The following is a 17605-nucleotide window of genomic DNA, read 5'->3' on the forward strand; positions in this document are numbered from 1 at the left end:
ACTGTTCAACTTTTACAATTATTTTTTGCATATCAATAAAAAAAATATAAAAAAGTTTTCCTTCTTTAATATTTATTATCATTTTTTAAATCAGAAAGTAACGTAATAATGCAAAAGTAAAAGATGGTTGTCACAATTAATTTTTTGTTTGATGTTATCATTTATCGATTGATATAATCAGAGAAAAACTAGGTTAATAAGAACATGCCAATTAGTTATAAGTAGATAGAAAAGTCAATGAAGTATTTCATTGTATGGTGTACAATATTTTATTGCACTATCCATAGTAATTATTTTACAAGATATGACAACGCACGTTATAAAAGGATTAATTTTACGATGGCTGGTTTACTTACGGCCCATTTCCCATAAAAAGCTGCGAAATTTTCTGGTTTTAGAACTATCGTTTATTGCCAAAAAGTTTTGCCTCGCTATATATTTTTCTAATAATTTAGATGCAGACATTTTTCAAAATATCAATTCAAATACTTTCAAATAGAAATTCGGATACGTTGCTAGTACACATTTTTGTGTTTATTAACGCAACCGCTCTCAAGTGCAAGACGCACTGTCGTCTTTTATAGTTGCGTAGCCTAACGTTCAAGATGTTTGGGGCCCAATGTAAGAAAATTTGTTCAGTTATTTAAGGCACAACTGGAACCAATTTTAATAAATATACACAAATCACAAATAATAATTTCCATGGTATGAAAATGAAATATCTTAAAAACCTTAAAAACAACAAAACCATTTTTTATTTAAAAATTATAAAATTGTTCGGAGGGTCTGGGGTCCCCCAACAACATGGGGCTCTAGATTCGGGCCTATAAAGCCTATACATAAAGATGGCACTAGTAAGACGTACTTCATGCAAACTTAAGTTCAATACGAAAAAAAATATCTGAAAATTAGCCGAAAGTTTTCCAGAAACTTTAGAATATTTGGCTACCATTATACTTATATTTGGATGTATTAAAAATATGTTTTTTTAAGACCATTTATTCTACAGAAGTTTCGTTCTAAACTAACATTACTATAAAAGGTGCAAGGGTTAAAAAATGTTCAAATGAAGTTTTTATTAAAGAGTGCTTTACACTGTAGAAAAAGTTGTTACTCAAACGTTCCTTAGAAGCTCTTGTTCTTTTTCACCAAGATGATTAAAGATAAAAAATTAATAGGTTTAGTAAAAGGTAACCTATTGCGTACCTGTGCAAAATTCGCACGGTAATGTTTTTTTTCATAGCATGTGATTTTTATGCGAAATCTGACGACCAATTCATCAAGTGAGTACCATTTATAAGGCAGGTTGCCAAAATCATACTTTTAAATACATTTTAATAAACAGCGAAAATTGCATACCGCGACGAACTTCTGCCTAATTTTTGGAGTTTTGGAAAAATTATTTCAAACAAAAGTTGTTGATATTTTTACGAGAAACATTTCTGTTATTAAGAGTATGAAATTGTGAGAAAGAAAGAAAATTTTTGAAAAGAGTAAAACCAGATCTAAATTTAAAAAATCATTAAAAGCAGAGCAAAATGACAAAAATGTTTCTCATAAAAATACCAACACTTTTTCACAATTTTTCGAAAACCCAATAGATTAGGTAGAAATTCGACAAACTATGCAAAATTTCTCACGCCTGTGCCTCTCAAAGACAACATTTCCTGACACATGTTCCTCATATCAAACTGCTTATTTGGGTATTCCTTACGCCTTCCCCTTAGATTATTTATAATGTATTGTGATACACTCGGTATAATTAATATCTTCCTCAATAAAATGGCGTGCAACAAAATACACTTTTTAATTCACTTCTGGACTATTAGAGGCGCATTTACATCATTAATAATATAAAATTGTCTTACCTTTAACTGTTGTACATCGATGACATTTCTTTTGGTTACGTTGCACAAAAGGTCCATTATTGCCACTATTATCAATTAACACTGGTGATTGTGTTCGATCGATAACACTACCAGCAATCAAGCTTCCACGACGACTTAAAGTGTCATTATTTGTCGTTATTATCGGTTTAATTGTTTCACCATTCGCAGTTGCATGAATAATTACACTATCTGTTTCATCTGAGCCAGTAGCTGCCGCTTCATAATTATTGTCTTTTATCTCACGTATAGTAGACACAGAATATCCACCCGATACAGCACTACTAATACTACCTTTTCGATCACGAAAATATGTGTTGGATGAAGATCCACCCGACGAAGCGGCACCAAATGAATGTCTACGTCTTTGTACTTTTGATGTAAGATTATAATATCGTACAGAATTCTCATTTAAAAATACTGAATCTTCATCAGCACTGTAAATGTCATCAGACGTTGTGGGTAACGGGGAATAAATTAAATTGTCTGAAGATTTACGTGATGATTTCAAAATGGAGTTGATATAATTATCCGATTGTAACGATGTGGTCGGTGAATTTGAACAAGGAGATTGTCTTGCGATACCGTCATTATCATCGTCATCATTGAAATTAAATAAATTTTGAAAAGATGTAGACGGTGCAATATCACTAGGGCGTGGTTCACCCAATATTAATAGTTCTTGATTCGATTCCGTGGAATTTGCTGAAACGGAACGTAATAAGACGGTACGTATACGTGCTTCAGTCGATAATTGTGAGTTTGTACGTCGATGACTGTTTTGTGTGAGAAATGTTTGTGGGATTTGTGCTGGAGGTGTTATTAATTTTGGTGATGTTTTCTGATGATATACAGATTGTTCAGATTGTGAATTGGAAAAATTATTTGAGAAGGGTGTATCTGTTTTTTTGATTGTACCAAAAAATGTACTAAATTTGCATGATGAACGTGAATTCGCTGATGGTAATGTTGCCGATGTACCAACGTTTATGAGATTTGTGGTACCTACACCACTAGCAACTGCTGTAGCACCTCCACTCGTTGCCGTTGACATTGAAAAGTATGATGGATTATCTGAAAGGAAGAAAAACATAATTATAAATATGAACATACTTTTTCCATTTAGCTTCTTTAGGATCATTTATTTCTCTTAATGTTAGATATTTCCATAAAGCATTTGTAAATCTTGTGTTTTAATTATAAGATGGAGTGAGTATTTGAAGTTTTCCAAGAAATTTTAATGACAGGAGCGGATTTTAATTGTATTTTATAACATAAATTTTAAAATATTTTCTCCCCTCCAGTTGGAAAGCGTCGACTTTCGTTCCGCTGTGGTAAACGAAGATGTCGCTTTCCATCTCCGCCAAGCAGAAAAATAGTATACACACTACTGGAGCAAGTAAGAATGTCTCAGATCTCATGTTCATTGCCATCCAAGGAGAAGCTCTTTTTCCTTCTTCTTTACTTTTGCTCCCTTAATGTGTAATATACAATTGTAATGGTAATAATTAGTTGAAAAAAGGATCACCTTCATATCCTAAATCATTTTAGGCAATAAAATTATCTTGTCCAAGTTTTTGAACCCAAATTTAGTTGAATTAAGTACCTACACATTGATGCTGTCACTGTGATAAATGTACTTTCATTATTATTCGCAAAAAAGTTTTTGAATGAACGGTGGGCACGAGAGTAAACGCTTGTTTCAAACGATAAATGTACATAAAGTTGGACTTAGCTTTAAGCAACAAGAAAAAATCAAAAGAAAAAGGAGCAAAATTAATTAAATTTTACGTCATTCCTACACCCACATTATAGAAAATATGATGGAAGCAGTTAATAAAGATTAAATTATCATTTATCTCTAAAAATAGACATTTATACACCGCCACTGGTAATTAAAAAATATGTATTACAAAAACTTTAGTACTAGTTTAAGTATCGATGTTCTATATTTTAAAAAGAAATATCTTCTTCTATGTATATAAAATAAAAATGTTTCGAAGTAAATATTTTTATTGGGTCCGTAGGTTTATTCAATCGCCAATGTAACTTTGCACTTAGCATTACGAGGTGGAGTGGCATTAAAAAAAACCATTATAACTATTCACATAAAATAAAGTATTGTTTTTCATGGTTACTATAAATCATAATAGAAAATCATCACACAATAAGTCACACCTTTGGATACATTCATCACATTAACGGTGCATTAGGGATATTCCATGTAACAGTATATTTACAGTCAATATATAGCCTATAAACGGGTTATTTTACGAGTCTCACATATGATGTTTTTCAATTTACCTAACGATACTTTAACCTAAAAATATGTTGTCTTCTTAGATGATATACATCTATATTTTTAAATATTTTATGATTCACTATCCAGGGATTTCATCAACATAAGTCGTAAAATAAATAGTAAGCTCCCAATAGTGTAACCACTTTTACGTATACATGTTCAATAACTGGCCGACTGACAAGTAATGTTTTACGAATAACCACAAGAAACGAAAAATTTGATTTCCATTGGGTTGGAACTCGAATAAAAATAAATTTAAATTGTGTTCTCAGTAACAGTGGATAAATTGTGTAGGTATTGCTTTCTTTTAGAATCTTAGAACTTATAAAAATTAATTAAAAACAGGCTGAGCATAAATATCTAAATAAAAGGATTAAATGCTAAGAGTAGAATTTCAATCAGAGTAAAATCGATAACAATTAAATCCACATTTTTATATTCGTTGAAATTAATTATTTTCGTTAATATTTTTTTTTTAAATCTTCTTTAGGTATACATATCACCTGCTATGTGTATATATTTTATTAGTAGGTTCACACACCGTTGTAAAAAGAAGAATCTCTGATGATTGCACGCAATAAAATGCACCCACGCGCATTATAATACAAACACAGACAAGACATTATTATTATTACAACAACGAATCAAACCCCCAATTGCGGGAAGGCAGAGCCGCCAAAATGACGGGCGCTATAGTCTTTTTTTAATGCAAATAAGTTTTTTCTCCATAGATATAAATAAATTTATACGTTTTTTTTATTCTCAGAAATATTTTTTTAACAACATATTTTTAGTATTCAAATAAAATCAATATATCGAAGGTATAATAGTAAGTTTGCATGTTCGAGCAAACAAGTAAATTCATAAATAACATCAATCGTAATCAATTACCCATGTCTATCTATCAATTTTTTTCTAAATTAATTTTTATAAAAATTATCAAAGATGTTGAACGAAATTTGCTAGAAAAGTGTAAAATAGCTTCAACATGCTTTGAAAATTACGTACATTTAAAAATTGAAATGATAACTTCAGTAGTTTCAGTATTTAAACCTACACGTCATTACGAATTATAGCCTTGCTTCTGATGACAATACAATGGGTGCGTTTAGCAGAAAAAAGCGCTAGGAAGCGCTTGTAAGCAAAATGGCGATTGTTAAGCGGTAAGCGCTGTCAAATAGTAAATAGCTATATTCCTCTAGGACGCTAAGTTAGCTTTAACCGGGAAACCTAACCTAATTTAAATATATGTTTGTAAATTATTCATATTAAAAAATTACCAACAATGAATAATATAGTAAATAATGTTGTGAATGATGAAGAAGAGATGGAAGATATTTAAACATGTCCTGGCCGAAAACTGTACAGTTTGTTTTTCAGCGCTAGTAAGCGCTCTCAAGCGCTCTTTTCTGCCAAACGCACCCATGAATAAATAATTTAGGAATTATAAATTTGGTGGAAGCGTCGTGAACATATACTCCTTTGTCGTATTATCGAAGACTTAGCCATAACGTTCGTTTTTAGTCGCAGACACTTAAAAATTGAATAACTTTCGAAATAATCAAAGGGTACTTAAATCTAGATTTCATTGCAGCCTTATAAATTAATAATTCATAATAATCTCAAGTAGTTTCAATAGTTTCCTTATATTCTAGGATATGACACGTAAAAAAATTCCTGAACCCTAACTCTACATGGACCACTGTCTCTTATACATATCAATAATTAACGAATTATAATTTTGGTGGAAGCGTCGTGAAGATATACCCATTTACATAATAATGAAAGAAGTATAAAGACATTAAATTACTTTTTACTTTTACAAAGATTCAAGTTTGCATTGATACGTTTGAAATTAAAGCAATGGAGTAAAGAAAGTAAAGAAATTCTATTCACGATCGTTATAGAAAAAAGCCTTTTGGTCATCTTTTTAAATTATTTTATACATTTTTTCTAGTCAGTTCACTTAAATAATTTTTAAGGTCTACTAAGAACTGTATTCGGAAACCTTTAGTTATTTTTATGTATTATTATTCAGAAGGACCACGATTACCGATAATATTGTAAATAAAATAAACATAACGGATTATTTGTGTTTAAATATTACACACGACCTATAAGTTGATTATAAATTTTGTTGTTGTTTTTATTTTTGTAAATAAAAAATAATTGAAATAGTTTTGTGTATCACTCAAATTCGTGAATAAAATATCAATTTTTACCTAGTGGTCAGCAAAAATGACAATATGTTTTTTTTTTACTTTAAAAATTGAATAATGACATTTTTTTATTCAAGTTCATTTTTTGTTAAACACCTTTATAAATAACCAAAATTTGGAGTTATACTGTTCGTAAATCATGTTTACACCAAAAACAAAATTATCAGTTTAGCGTTGTTTGTAATAAGTGTAAATGGACCATATATCCAGCAAAAGAAAATTGCATCGTTGTTAACGCGAAGAAGCATTACATTATACATTATAGTTTTTAATAAAATTTAACTTAACGAACGGTTGCTATAGAATTTGTCATGATAGGAAATCAGTATAAAAAGCTTCTCCCTTAAAGAACATTCAGGCAAAACCACAAAAGTGTAATTAACAAAATTTAAAAAACCCCCGAAATTTTTTTTTCGCACGGAACCCTAATTTGCACTTGAAACATATCTAAAAACACTCTCCATTAAATTACCATTACACACACACAGCGGTGAAACTTATAGCACCCTTTTTTAGTTTGGGAATTAGACCACTCTTGAATTAAGTGAATATAGGTTTACAATCGTTTTTTGTAAAAAGTCATGGATTATTTAATTATAAAACTGTGTCCAATAAATAAGGTCACATTTGAAAATAAACTGCTCATTTGAACGTTATCTGTCATTTGCGTAGGCCGGAATTGTGGAAAGACAATTCATGGTTTTTAGACCCCGATAAACACCATCCCATACTGCACTCATAATACGGGATCATTTTCTCAAAAACTCAACCTATATCGTTGCGCAACCACCGCTGGCTGTTCTGGCTGTTCAGCAAGCTCAAAACCGCTCCGGAGACACCGATTTGATACAATAGAGGAGATTCAAGCCGCAGCGAAGACGGAACGAAGGCAATCCCGGGCTAGTGACTACAACCAGTGTATCGAAGATTGGAAAATTCCGTTTTAATAAGCGCATTGCATCGGGAGGGGATTACTTTGAAGGGGATGAAATTGATTTGGGAGAATAAATAAAGAATTTTCAAAATAAATATTTCTACAATACTTTACGCCTACAGGAATCTGTTTTTAGCCTTTTAAAAATTATCAAGATCTTGGTTATATAATATTCAATGAAAACTTCTTCAACTTTTAAAAAGTCATTAACTCTTTTTCGTTGCATGAAGAATTTGATAAAAAATATAAAATACGTAAGCTCTGGGAAGAGAAATTATTGATTATTGGGAAGAAATAATTATTGAGGGCCACCGTTTTATTGGACCACCTTGTATTAAGTACTATCTATATCAAATCAATAATCGTTCGATTAAAAAATTTAACTATTAAATTGATCTTTGTACAAAGTACAACTAACTATACATCAATTATAATTAATTTCTACAAACATAGGTAATAATATTTATTTTATTAATATTAAAAATGGTAAACAAAACATATTGTTCACCATTTCTTTTGTTTACCATTTATAACTGGGACACAATAATTGTACAAAATTTTTTATATGTAGTGAATTTTTTTTTCTTTGAAGGACGTCTCCTTCCATGTGAAACTTCTTGTGGAAATTCAATAGCAAGAAAATATAAAATGACACCCATAATTTCAACACTCAATAGCATGAAAAATATTCGCTCACGCCCAAACATCTTGAGTCTACACCTAACACACATTATGTGTGAAAGTAAGTTCTACAAGAAAAATCTTTATAAAAAATCAATTATCAATTTATCATGATAATTATTGTCTGGGATCAATTCAGCTTGTTGAAAGGTCTTTAAAATCCAATAATTTAACAGCTATATTATGGAGGGAAAAGTTATGGATTGGCAGAGAGAAGTTTATTTTACATTCTGCTCAAAAGCTGACTAGTTTTTAATAACATCCCAATATTGAGAAAATACTGTGATGTATCCGAAAATTAAAATAAAAAAAATTTTAAAAACAATATCTTTACGTTTTATATAGTTAGGACAATATATTAACACCATTTTTAAATTAATGTCCATATGTATGCACATACGTATTTCTTCGTACGCAAAATCGGCACATAGAAATTGTTGGAGAAAGGAGAAAAACAAAATTTTTTTTTTTGTTAATATTAAGAAACTGTAAATTTTGATCATTAGTAAAGTTGTAGAAAATCAACTAAACAGCACAAATTTTACAATTTTTGTCACCATTGTTTTTGCTTCTTTTTTATATGAAAATAGTAAACTGGCCTCTTTAATCAATAATTTTGACTTCAATACGATTAGGCTAAAAAACAGTGTCGGCATCTAAGCTATACATCAGTGTTTCAATTAAATAATTAATATATTCGCGCACTTTTAGCTTGTTTTTTGCTCATTTTATAATCAGTTTAGCAGTGAAACCAGCTCAGATTATACACACGTCAAAAATTATGGCAATGTAAAATTTTGAAAGCTTATATCAGAACCTGATGATACGCATTTTTAATAATTTGTTAAAGAAAACAAAGAAACAAAGAAAATACACAAGGAATAAAAAAAGATAATAAATATGGCTTTTGGAAAACCCCACTAATAATTATAATTTAACTTATTTAATATACTTAATTAGTATAATTAAATATAAATGCGCAGCATAATACTAAATATAAACAGTAACACAATGAAAATTAAAAACTGAACAATACATAACAAGAACTATTAGAATTAGATATTTGGAGAAAACACGTCAGGAATGATGGCTATCTATTGAATTGATAATTACAATACTTATTTGATACCATTTTAAACCGCAATTAGTAGCAATTACTGTTTGTTGGTGGTCAATAACTAACAATACATAAAATAAAATGGGAACATTTAATGGTTTGTTTTTATTTCAAAAACGAAGAAAGAAAAATTATTTTTCTTGTATGATCTAATACAAATCAGTTTTACAATCTCATTTTACTCATATAGAAATATCTTAATTTTCTTCAAGCCCAATTCAAACATTAAAAAGTTCATCTAGCGAACACAGTGTGTTGTAGCAACGACGAAGGATTTCCAATAGTTTTATTATATATGTTATATATTTTCCAACAGACTTAAGAAGGAGTGTTATAAGTTTAAAGTGTTTAGCTGTGCGTCTGTGTGTGTCTCAGTGGCATTGTAGCCACTAAACGGTCGAACCGATTTTATTAGGAATATTTTATAGCTAAGTTTCCAAAAATCGCTTTACAAGGAAAAAATCGCATTTGTTTTTTAAATTTTGTAAATGTAATTTACAAAATAACGGGGGATTTTAAAATTTTGTAATTTGTTTGTTTTAAACTAGTAAGGCAAAGAATATTTCATTTGGTTACGAGTATCGGCGCTAATCATAATAGAATACACAAATCAAATGAGATGCCCCATGGTGTAGGGAAGCCCTTATGTTTCGAATGTCGAGAAAGAATAATCTTTTTTAATTTAATTTTTGATTGTTTTTGGCTTGATTATAAATTTCACAAACCGTGCGATAGAAAATGCAGCCCAAAGTCACTATTTTTGAAAGTGATAAACATCACCAAAATTATTGCCCTTTCAATATCATTCCAACGACGAAATATAAAAAATTGGGTTCCATTTAAATTTGTCTCACTCCCTTTCCCATTTGTTCTTTCGGAGAAACTTTAGCTCAATTGGAGACATCATAAGAATGAGCTTCCCAAAAACTGTATTTCAAAAGTCAAGTTGGAGGGTGCTCAAAGATTAAAATAATAGGTTTTCTTCAACCCGTCATAAATATCAAACCATTGAAACTTAGTCAAAACATATATAACAAAAATCGAGCTTCGACTAAAATGTCTATATTCTCTGATTGGTCTGACAATTTGATAGCACATATTATAGTTTTAATAATTTGTATGAATAGTTATTGCCAACGGATATTGGCTATAAATTAATGAAAAAAAAGTCCACCTGTGTTGCACCAGTAATAAATAACGAATTTTGTAATTTAAAAACGAAAAATCAAAATAAAATGTATTTAACATACCGTATTCTAATAATATTACACAGAATTTTAATAAAATTCGAATTAAATACACCACGTTTCTAGCCGCTGTTTCACACGTGAATTCTTAACCAAAATATTTGATACAAAATAAATTCAATCACAATCAAAATAACGTTTTCATTACCTCTATTTTAAATACCTACCTACCTAAAATGTTATTAATTAATATATTTGTAATCAAATCACGCACAACATTATGTCCTTCACAAGTTTAAGAGTAACAAAAAAAAGAAATACAACATTATTCAAATACGCACTTTATGTACTTCAAAAATATTATTCACATAAGCAATTTGACACTACTAAATAAGTTGTCCAAGTTAAAATGATCCACAAAAAAAAAAAAAAACTATTATCGATAATTAGTTAAAATGTATACACAATTGTTTATTTTTCTGATAGGAAGTTTGTGTATTTGCATCGAAAATCAAAAGTTGATATCCAGTTATGAGTTGAAAGGGTGGCAAAGGAACAGTTTCCCACTGGGAACTCGAAATAGGGCATCCTTAGGGAGCTTGATAAGCATTTACGAAGGCTAAAAAAACGCGGAAGAAGACAAATTTGTAAGAACGAGCAACCCAAGAGGAGCACCAAGTTGATTAAGATAGACTAAAAAAAAAACGGTCCAACCTATAAATTTCGTCCAATGTGCCTTTTTTCTTAAATCCCCCACTTTTGATATCAGTGTGATTGAGCTAACCAAACCTTTTCCAGCAAAACGTAAACTAGCGTTTTTTTATTTTACTTCTCCAATATTTTAAATATAGATCAGAGTTTACTTAAATATTGAATTAATGAAGGTATATATAAAAAAATCGCTGTGGTTTCCTATAATTTTGTTTGGGGCAAATTATGTTTACTTTACTAGCACTAATCGTCAAAATTTCATTATTCAATTTCAGATTTGCAAATTCCGTCAGCTGAAATAATACAATTTTATTCATTCTATAACGTATCTAACAATAGTTACGTAGAATGCGAACACGCAGAAAAAATTCCTCCTTAACACAATTCCTGGTTGGCCAAGGCAACTTCAATGAATATCTATACCGAATGGGATTGGGGAGCAGTCCGACATAATTCCCGGAAACCGACAGCGAACGCCACACCTTCTTTTCCTCCAAAGGATTCAGGGAGAATCGTTAACCCTCAGCAATATCATAGCGTTAATGACCCATATTGAAAAGCCTTGGAACACCTTAATGCGCTTCGAAGAGAGCATATACTAGCAATAAGAAAAGCGGAGGGTCCAGACCCAGTGCCAGACTGAGTTAATGAGGAAAAGGTTTCCGGTCTGGCCCCGTCAAAAATGGTAGCAGTACAAAACTAACATTTGACTTATCCGGAAGTATAAATTTGCTAGTCTCTTTCCTAGATGGTTATACGATGATTGCGTATATTTATCAAGATATTCTCAGGTGAAATTAATTAGCCAATGTCTTTGCTTCAGGAAAATGATTAGCAAATTTCCTTATACGACTACACGGAAAAGTTCGAATTAACGATCGTATTTTAGACATTTATTCAATTGAATGTACAAGGAAAATTAAATTTTTTATGAATCAAGAAGTTCTACCGGTTCGATTTGTGTTTCGGTCGGTGTTAATTCAATGAATATATTTATCGTAACAAAATTAAAACAATGAAATTTTATCAAAATTTGCTTTATCAGAAAATTATTGGTTTGATTTCTTAGAGTCATACATACTACCGCTTGTTATGGTATTATAACAAAAAAATGATGATCTGTTTGCCAGATGTGCATTATTACGGGGTTAACGTTGATGGTATACGGTTCAGAGGTAGGTACCCAAAAAAAGTCAACGTATGGTTCATGTATTTTATAATGACATAAATTTGGTTTTTTTTTTGTGACAAACTAACTAAAGATGTAACGTAGGTAAATTTAAAATAATGGAAAGTTTGTAATGGTTTAGTTTTGAACAACAAGTGTTTGTTAAGAAATTTTTAGAGGTGGACATTTTGTATTTGCTATTTTTATAATTAGCTTGTTATAAATTCTTGGGGGTGGGAATTTTGCATTTACAATTTTAATAATTAACTAGAAATGATCACTTGTTCGTAAAATACCGCTTCCTAATTGAAACATGAAATTCTTATGTCTTTAGAGATTGTGATGGAAAAAAGTAGTGAATGATACAGCAGTGAAATGATGCAAAATTATTTTTTTTCTTTCATTTGTAATTGATTTATATTCCTAGAGAAACTGGACGTTCTCAAATAACCAAAAACGTTATACACGAAAAAAATTTAAGGTCTGTCAAAGAAAGATGATGATAACAAACCTTTTTTTAATATTTATTTTTTAAGAAAGCCAAGAGAAGATAACAACCAACAAATTTAACTGTTTAAATATTTGTATCCTAAGAATCAATGCTATTCGCACCGTGTGTGAGTTTTATAGGAGGCGTTTCCATGTTAACGATACACTACTTTAATTATAGAATTTTATGGATGCATATATAATTGTATGGATTGCATTTATGACTTACATTGAAAATTTAATATTATTGTCTCACAAATTTAATGCATTAAGTTTAATTAATTAGTGTTTTTCAATAATTTTAATTTGACATTCACTATAACATTTACATGTAAAGAATTGCAAATTAGTCATAACAGCCTCATTTTTTACTATGGAAGCACTGACATCGATTTTATTGTCCCTACCATGACTACGCACACAACGAATAGCCATTTATAATAATTAACATTGTTAAATTATATAAAATACATCTACGAAGAAAGCATTCAAATAAAGTTGTTTTCTTAATTTTACAGCTCAATAAAATAAATTTTTGTGAGTTTCATAAATCCTTGCTCCATTTGCCGATTTTTCTGATTTATGAATAACATTCGGAATAATGTTTTCTTAAGAATCGCTTCACATTTGTACATGGAAAAAAATCCTTTCAATAATATCAACCAAATAAACCTTAACTTCACGATTTAAATAGCATTTTATTCAAAAATACTGCCAGGGGAACACTGGAAGAAGAAACGCCAATAAATGAAAGACACCTCCCTTCTTATGGTAGCACGAAACGTACTTAAAGAGTACGATTTTAAATAAACCAAAAACTTCTAATACAAAGAGAATAAATCCCCTTCATCTAATACTACCAACACAAATAGAATAAAATTACAATTTATGCCTAATGAAGAGAGCCATTGTAAACAATTTCTACGCCTTTAGGTGCTATAGATTCTAAAACCTATACTCATCGTGAAATAAGGTCACCCCAAGCGCTAAAATTTACAATCGATTTTAATTTTTTGGTAACCAAATTTAACTGTATTTAAAACAAAACGTTATCTTTAACAAATGTTTTAATGTAAATATATTTTAAAAAGCACACTCTGCATAAATTTAAACACGTGTTATATACATTTTTATATAATGTTTAACTTATTTAGGCAGAAGCACTTTGTATGATAATTTATGTTTATTTTCTAATATTTAGGTATAACGAAAAAAACTTTATCCAATTTTTATATAAAAAAAAAACAAAAACATATTTTAGAGTTGTTTTTTATAAACTAATAAAATGGTTCAATAGAGTTTGTATTAATTTTTTTTTTTGTCCCAAAATAATATTTAAATGAATGAATAATTCATCTAAAGTTTATTTAAGTATCATTTTTGTAAAATAATAATTCCATTTTTTTTTATTAATTATTAATAAAAAATAGTTATATTTTGAATAAAAAAAAATGATAGTGACGTATTTACACCCGTTGAGACAGTGAGCCAATCGGAATCACGCTGAATTCACATTTTTCAGCCCGTTTCTATGGTAACTTACGTTATAATATATTGAAAACAAGTTAATTACCATTCTACATGTTATTCTATCATTTCTCCATGCGGTGGTTGACGTCACTGGCGTTTGAATTAATAGTTTAGAAAAACCATTTTCAATTTTAAATTACATTAAATTAGTAATTTTTAGTAAACTTTCGGAAAAAATGTAATTAAAAAACATGGAAGCACTCTATTAATTTTGATTGCAGAAATACTTGGCATAAAAAGAGTTCTCTTTTATATTTACTACTGCACAATTTTCCTACTTAAATAAAACCAATGGTGGATTTAGTTTAATGCTCAAGCGGTTAATGTCGGTTTAGGGAGGCAACATTTAATGGATGCATGTGTAAGTATATTTCAGTACACAAAAGATGGCTTAGAATTCCTACCGCCATTACCATCAAATCCATCACTGAATAAAACTGCTTTTTAATAGCTTTGTTTAAAAATTTTTCTATTCCAATATATTTCTACTTTTTAAGAATTATGTTATACAATATAGGATAAACTCCTAAAAAAAACTATTTAACTAAAAACCTATTCTGATTCTTCTACTCTAAAATAATTATACTTTCAAATAATTATATTTTCAAAAAACACTACTCCTGTCAATTTCAATCGTTATCACTTGTTTTCATACACATATGTTTGGATGTCAAACAAAAAAATTGAAAGTGCTAAAATATTCTGCCCTGGAATGAAAATTAAATTATTTTAGAAAACTATGTCTGCTGACCTCTAAAACTGTGTCTAAAATGGTCTATTTAGATATAAAATATATGAAAAAGTCTAATTGCTAAGGTCAAAATTGGCATCGCAAAAAAATTTCAGCATTTTGTACCCAAATATATTTACAAAATATCAACGTTATAAAAATACCGAAAAAGAATCAAATTGATGTTTTTCTATTGGAAAACAACAAAAACGTATATCGTATTGTCTATTACCGTGTTACATACTCTTTAAAATGGCTACGATGCTACTACTCACCGTACAATCAACAGCTACGAGTCACGAGGTCTACAAATCTTCGTATATAAACGCTATGTATATTTTATATTGATTATATACCCCTGTAATTTATATGTGAGAAAAGTCTCTTAGGTTAGATATATTTTCCTTGAAGTTTTTTAATACATTAGGTAATGCAATATTTTTGATTATTTGCTTAACGTAATTGTAGGTTTTTAATTTTTGAAACTGTTTTTAGAACTCCCAAATATCCAAATCTTTTGGGTTCTGGGCAGTATTTATACAGTGCAGTTCAGGCCAATTCAGTACATGTTTACCAAAAATCGCTTCACACCAAAATAACGCGCCAAAATAGAGACGCTTTATATTAAAAATAGCCGTTCAGTTGCGTTAACTCAACGTGCACTTAGTCGAACATATCATGGCTAACAGGCACCGACTGACAGCACTATTCGTCGTTTGATGTGCAATTTTGTTGATCATGCGACACTGGCAGATTGTCAACATTCTGTTTATCAACTATCAAGGCGTTTCAATAAACTGGTTGAAACAAAAGTGCCGTATCGTCACCAAACAGTCGCTCGAATGGTTGACACTGAACCTGAATTTGAAAGCAAATTTTGATAGACGGAGAATCCACAGAAGAGGATTTTTATTAAGGCGACTACTTGTAGGATCAAATTGACTAAAAAACGTCAATTACAAATATCAATTTTTTTTCAAAGTTATCAATTATATATTATATTATTTTGGAGTAGAAAATATTACAGCAGCTTTTTTATCAAGTAGTTTTATTTCGGAGTATAAAGTATAATTCCTAAACAGTTGAAATATATTTGAAATGTATTGAGATGACTATTTAAAAGTAGTTTTATTTTAAATTTTTAAAACCTGCTCTAATATTTTCTACTCCAAATTAATTCTACTTTCAAATATTTTTGTTTACATCTTAAATATCGAATACAAAAGTGAAATTATGGAAAGAAAATAATGAAAATAATATGTATTTCAAGTATTATTTTAACAATAAAATTCCAGAAAAAAGCTCAACCTGATTTTTTTAGGACAATTTTAAACAACTCTATCAAAAAAGCTCATAAAAGGAATGAATAAAAACGCATTTTAAAGAAAAAAGCAAACGTTAGAGTGCAAAATAAGGAATATTTTTACTCGTATCATTTTATCATATTATACGAAAACTAGAAACTATAAGCTTTTGAATAAGCTGTAAATTTTGAACGAAGATGTGGCTATTTGAAAAATGCTTTTGTACCACTTCAAATATAAGCTAGTTAGTGCTTGTATAATAATTATGCTGACAAGTATTTTAAAAGACTTCTAAAATTTCTAAGCTCAGCAATTTAATGATAATATGTAAATAAACTTACCTAAAGCCATTGTACTGAAGTTATCGATTCCGGTAATAAATATATCTATTTAATAATTTCCTTTTTCTTCTATTTAAGATGCACTTCTAATAGTTTTTTTTTAATAATAATATCTAATATGTAATTACACTCACGTGCACTTCGTTTAACAACATACAAGATAGTTTGTTGAATAATACTTTATAAAGTCAATGATGGTGTTTATTATTTATTTTCTTTATTCTTTGATCACATTAAATAATACAAACACGAATTTTTATTTATTTATTTATTCATAAATTGTATGTTATGACACTACTAAAAATGTTTTACTTGATAAACAAATATCCCACGTATCCTCTATATCTGTGTATCACCCGCCCGTTTTCCCCCTTTTTTTTTTGGTTAAATATTATTTTGGTTATTTATTTTCTATTGAAGATTTTTATTTCTGTATCTCCATTTTAGTAAGAAATAACGTAAAAACGTGATTTGTTTGTTTAATTGTTATTTATTAAACTTAAATTCTTCATATTTCTTATTTTATTTCCGTTTTTCATGATTTTTTTATATGATGAACTTTATCGGTGATAGTAGCTGCATAATGTCTTCTTCGTTGCGTTTTATCTGGTAAAAAAAGAAAAAAATATATTTTATTAGATTCGGAAATATAAAAAATAAAAATTAATATCAAAATTATGTAAATTTACTTAGGAGAAGAAAAAATTCCTTTAATTTATTCATCTCACCTAAACAATATTTTTTATGTATTTTTCGTTAAATAAAAAACATAAAAATGTTATGAAATAGTATAATTCAGGATTTTAACGAGTAAACTAGGAGGAAATAATTGACATACTGAATGAATTCAGATTTTGTTAAATAATAATTGTTAATAATTATACCATGTATATATGAAATATACATAGTATATTAAGTTTAGTCCCAAGTTTGTAACGCTTAAAAATAATGATGCTAGGAAAAAAATTTTGTCATAGGTGTTCATAAAATCACCTAATTAGTCCAT

The 17605-nt window shown here is 29.2% G+C and overlaps 1 protein-coding gene across 2 annotated transcripts in view; it reads right to left on the reverse strand.

Moving 5' to 3' along the window:
* The window catches only part of LOC123302593 (phosphoinositide 3-kinase adapter protein 1), a 140908-nt gene extending 124201 nt beyond the window's left edge, over nt 1-16707 (reverse strand). For both annotated transcript variants that reach the window (XM_044885606.1, XM_044885597.1), the window contains exons 1-2: nt 16600-16707; nt 1869-2960 (exon numbers count right to left, since the gene is read on the reverse strand). In XM_044885606.1, the coding sequence (XP_044741541.1) occupies nt 1869-2960; nt 16600-16609 (1102 nt within the window). In that variant the 5' untranslated portion in view covers nt 16610-16707. The remainder of the gene's footprint in view (nt 1-1868; nt 2961-16599) is intronic.
* Nucleotides 16708-17605: the final 898 nt, after the last annotated feature.

Source organism: Chrysoperla carnea, chromosome 1 (genome assembly GCF_905475395.1).
Source record: "Chrysoperla carnea chromosome 1, inChrCarn1.1, whole genome shotgun sequence".
Taxonomy (NCBI): Eukaryota; Metazoa; Arthropoda; class Insecta; order Neuroptera; family Chrysopidae; genus Chrysoperla; species Chrysoperla carnea.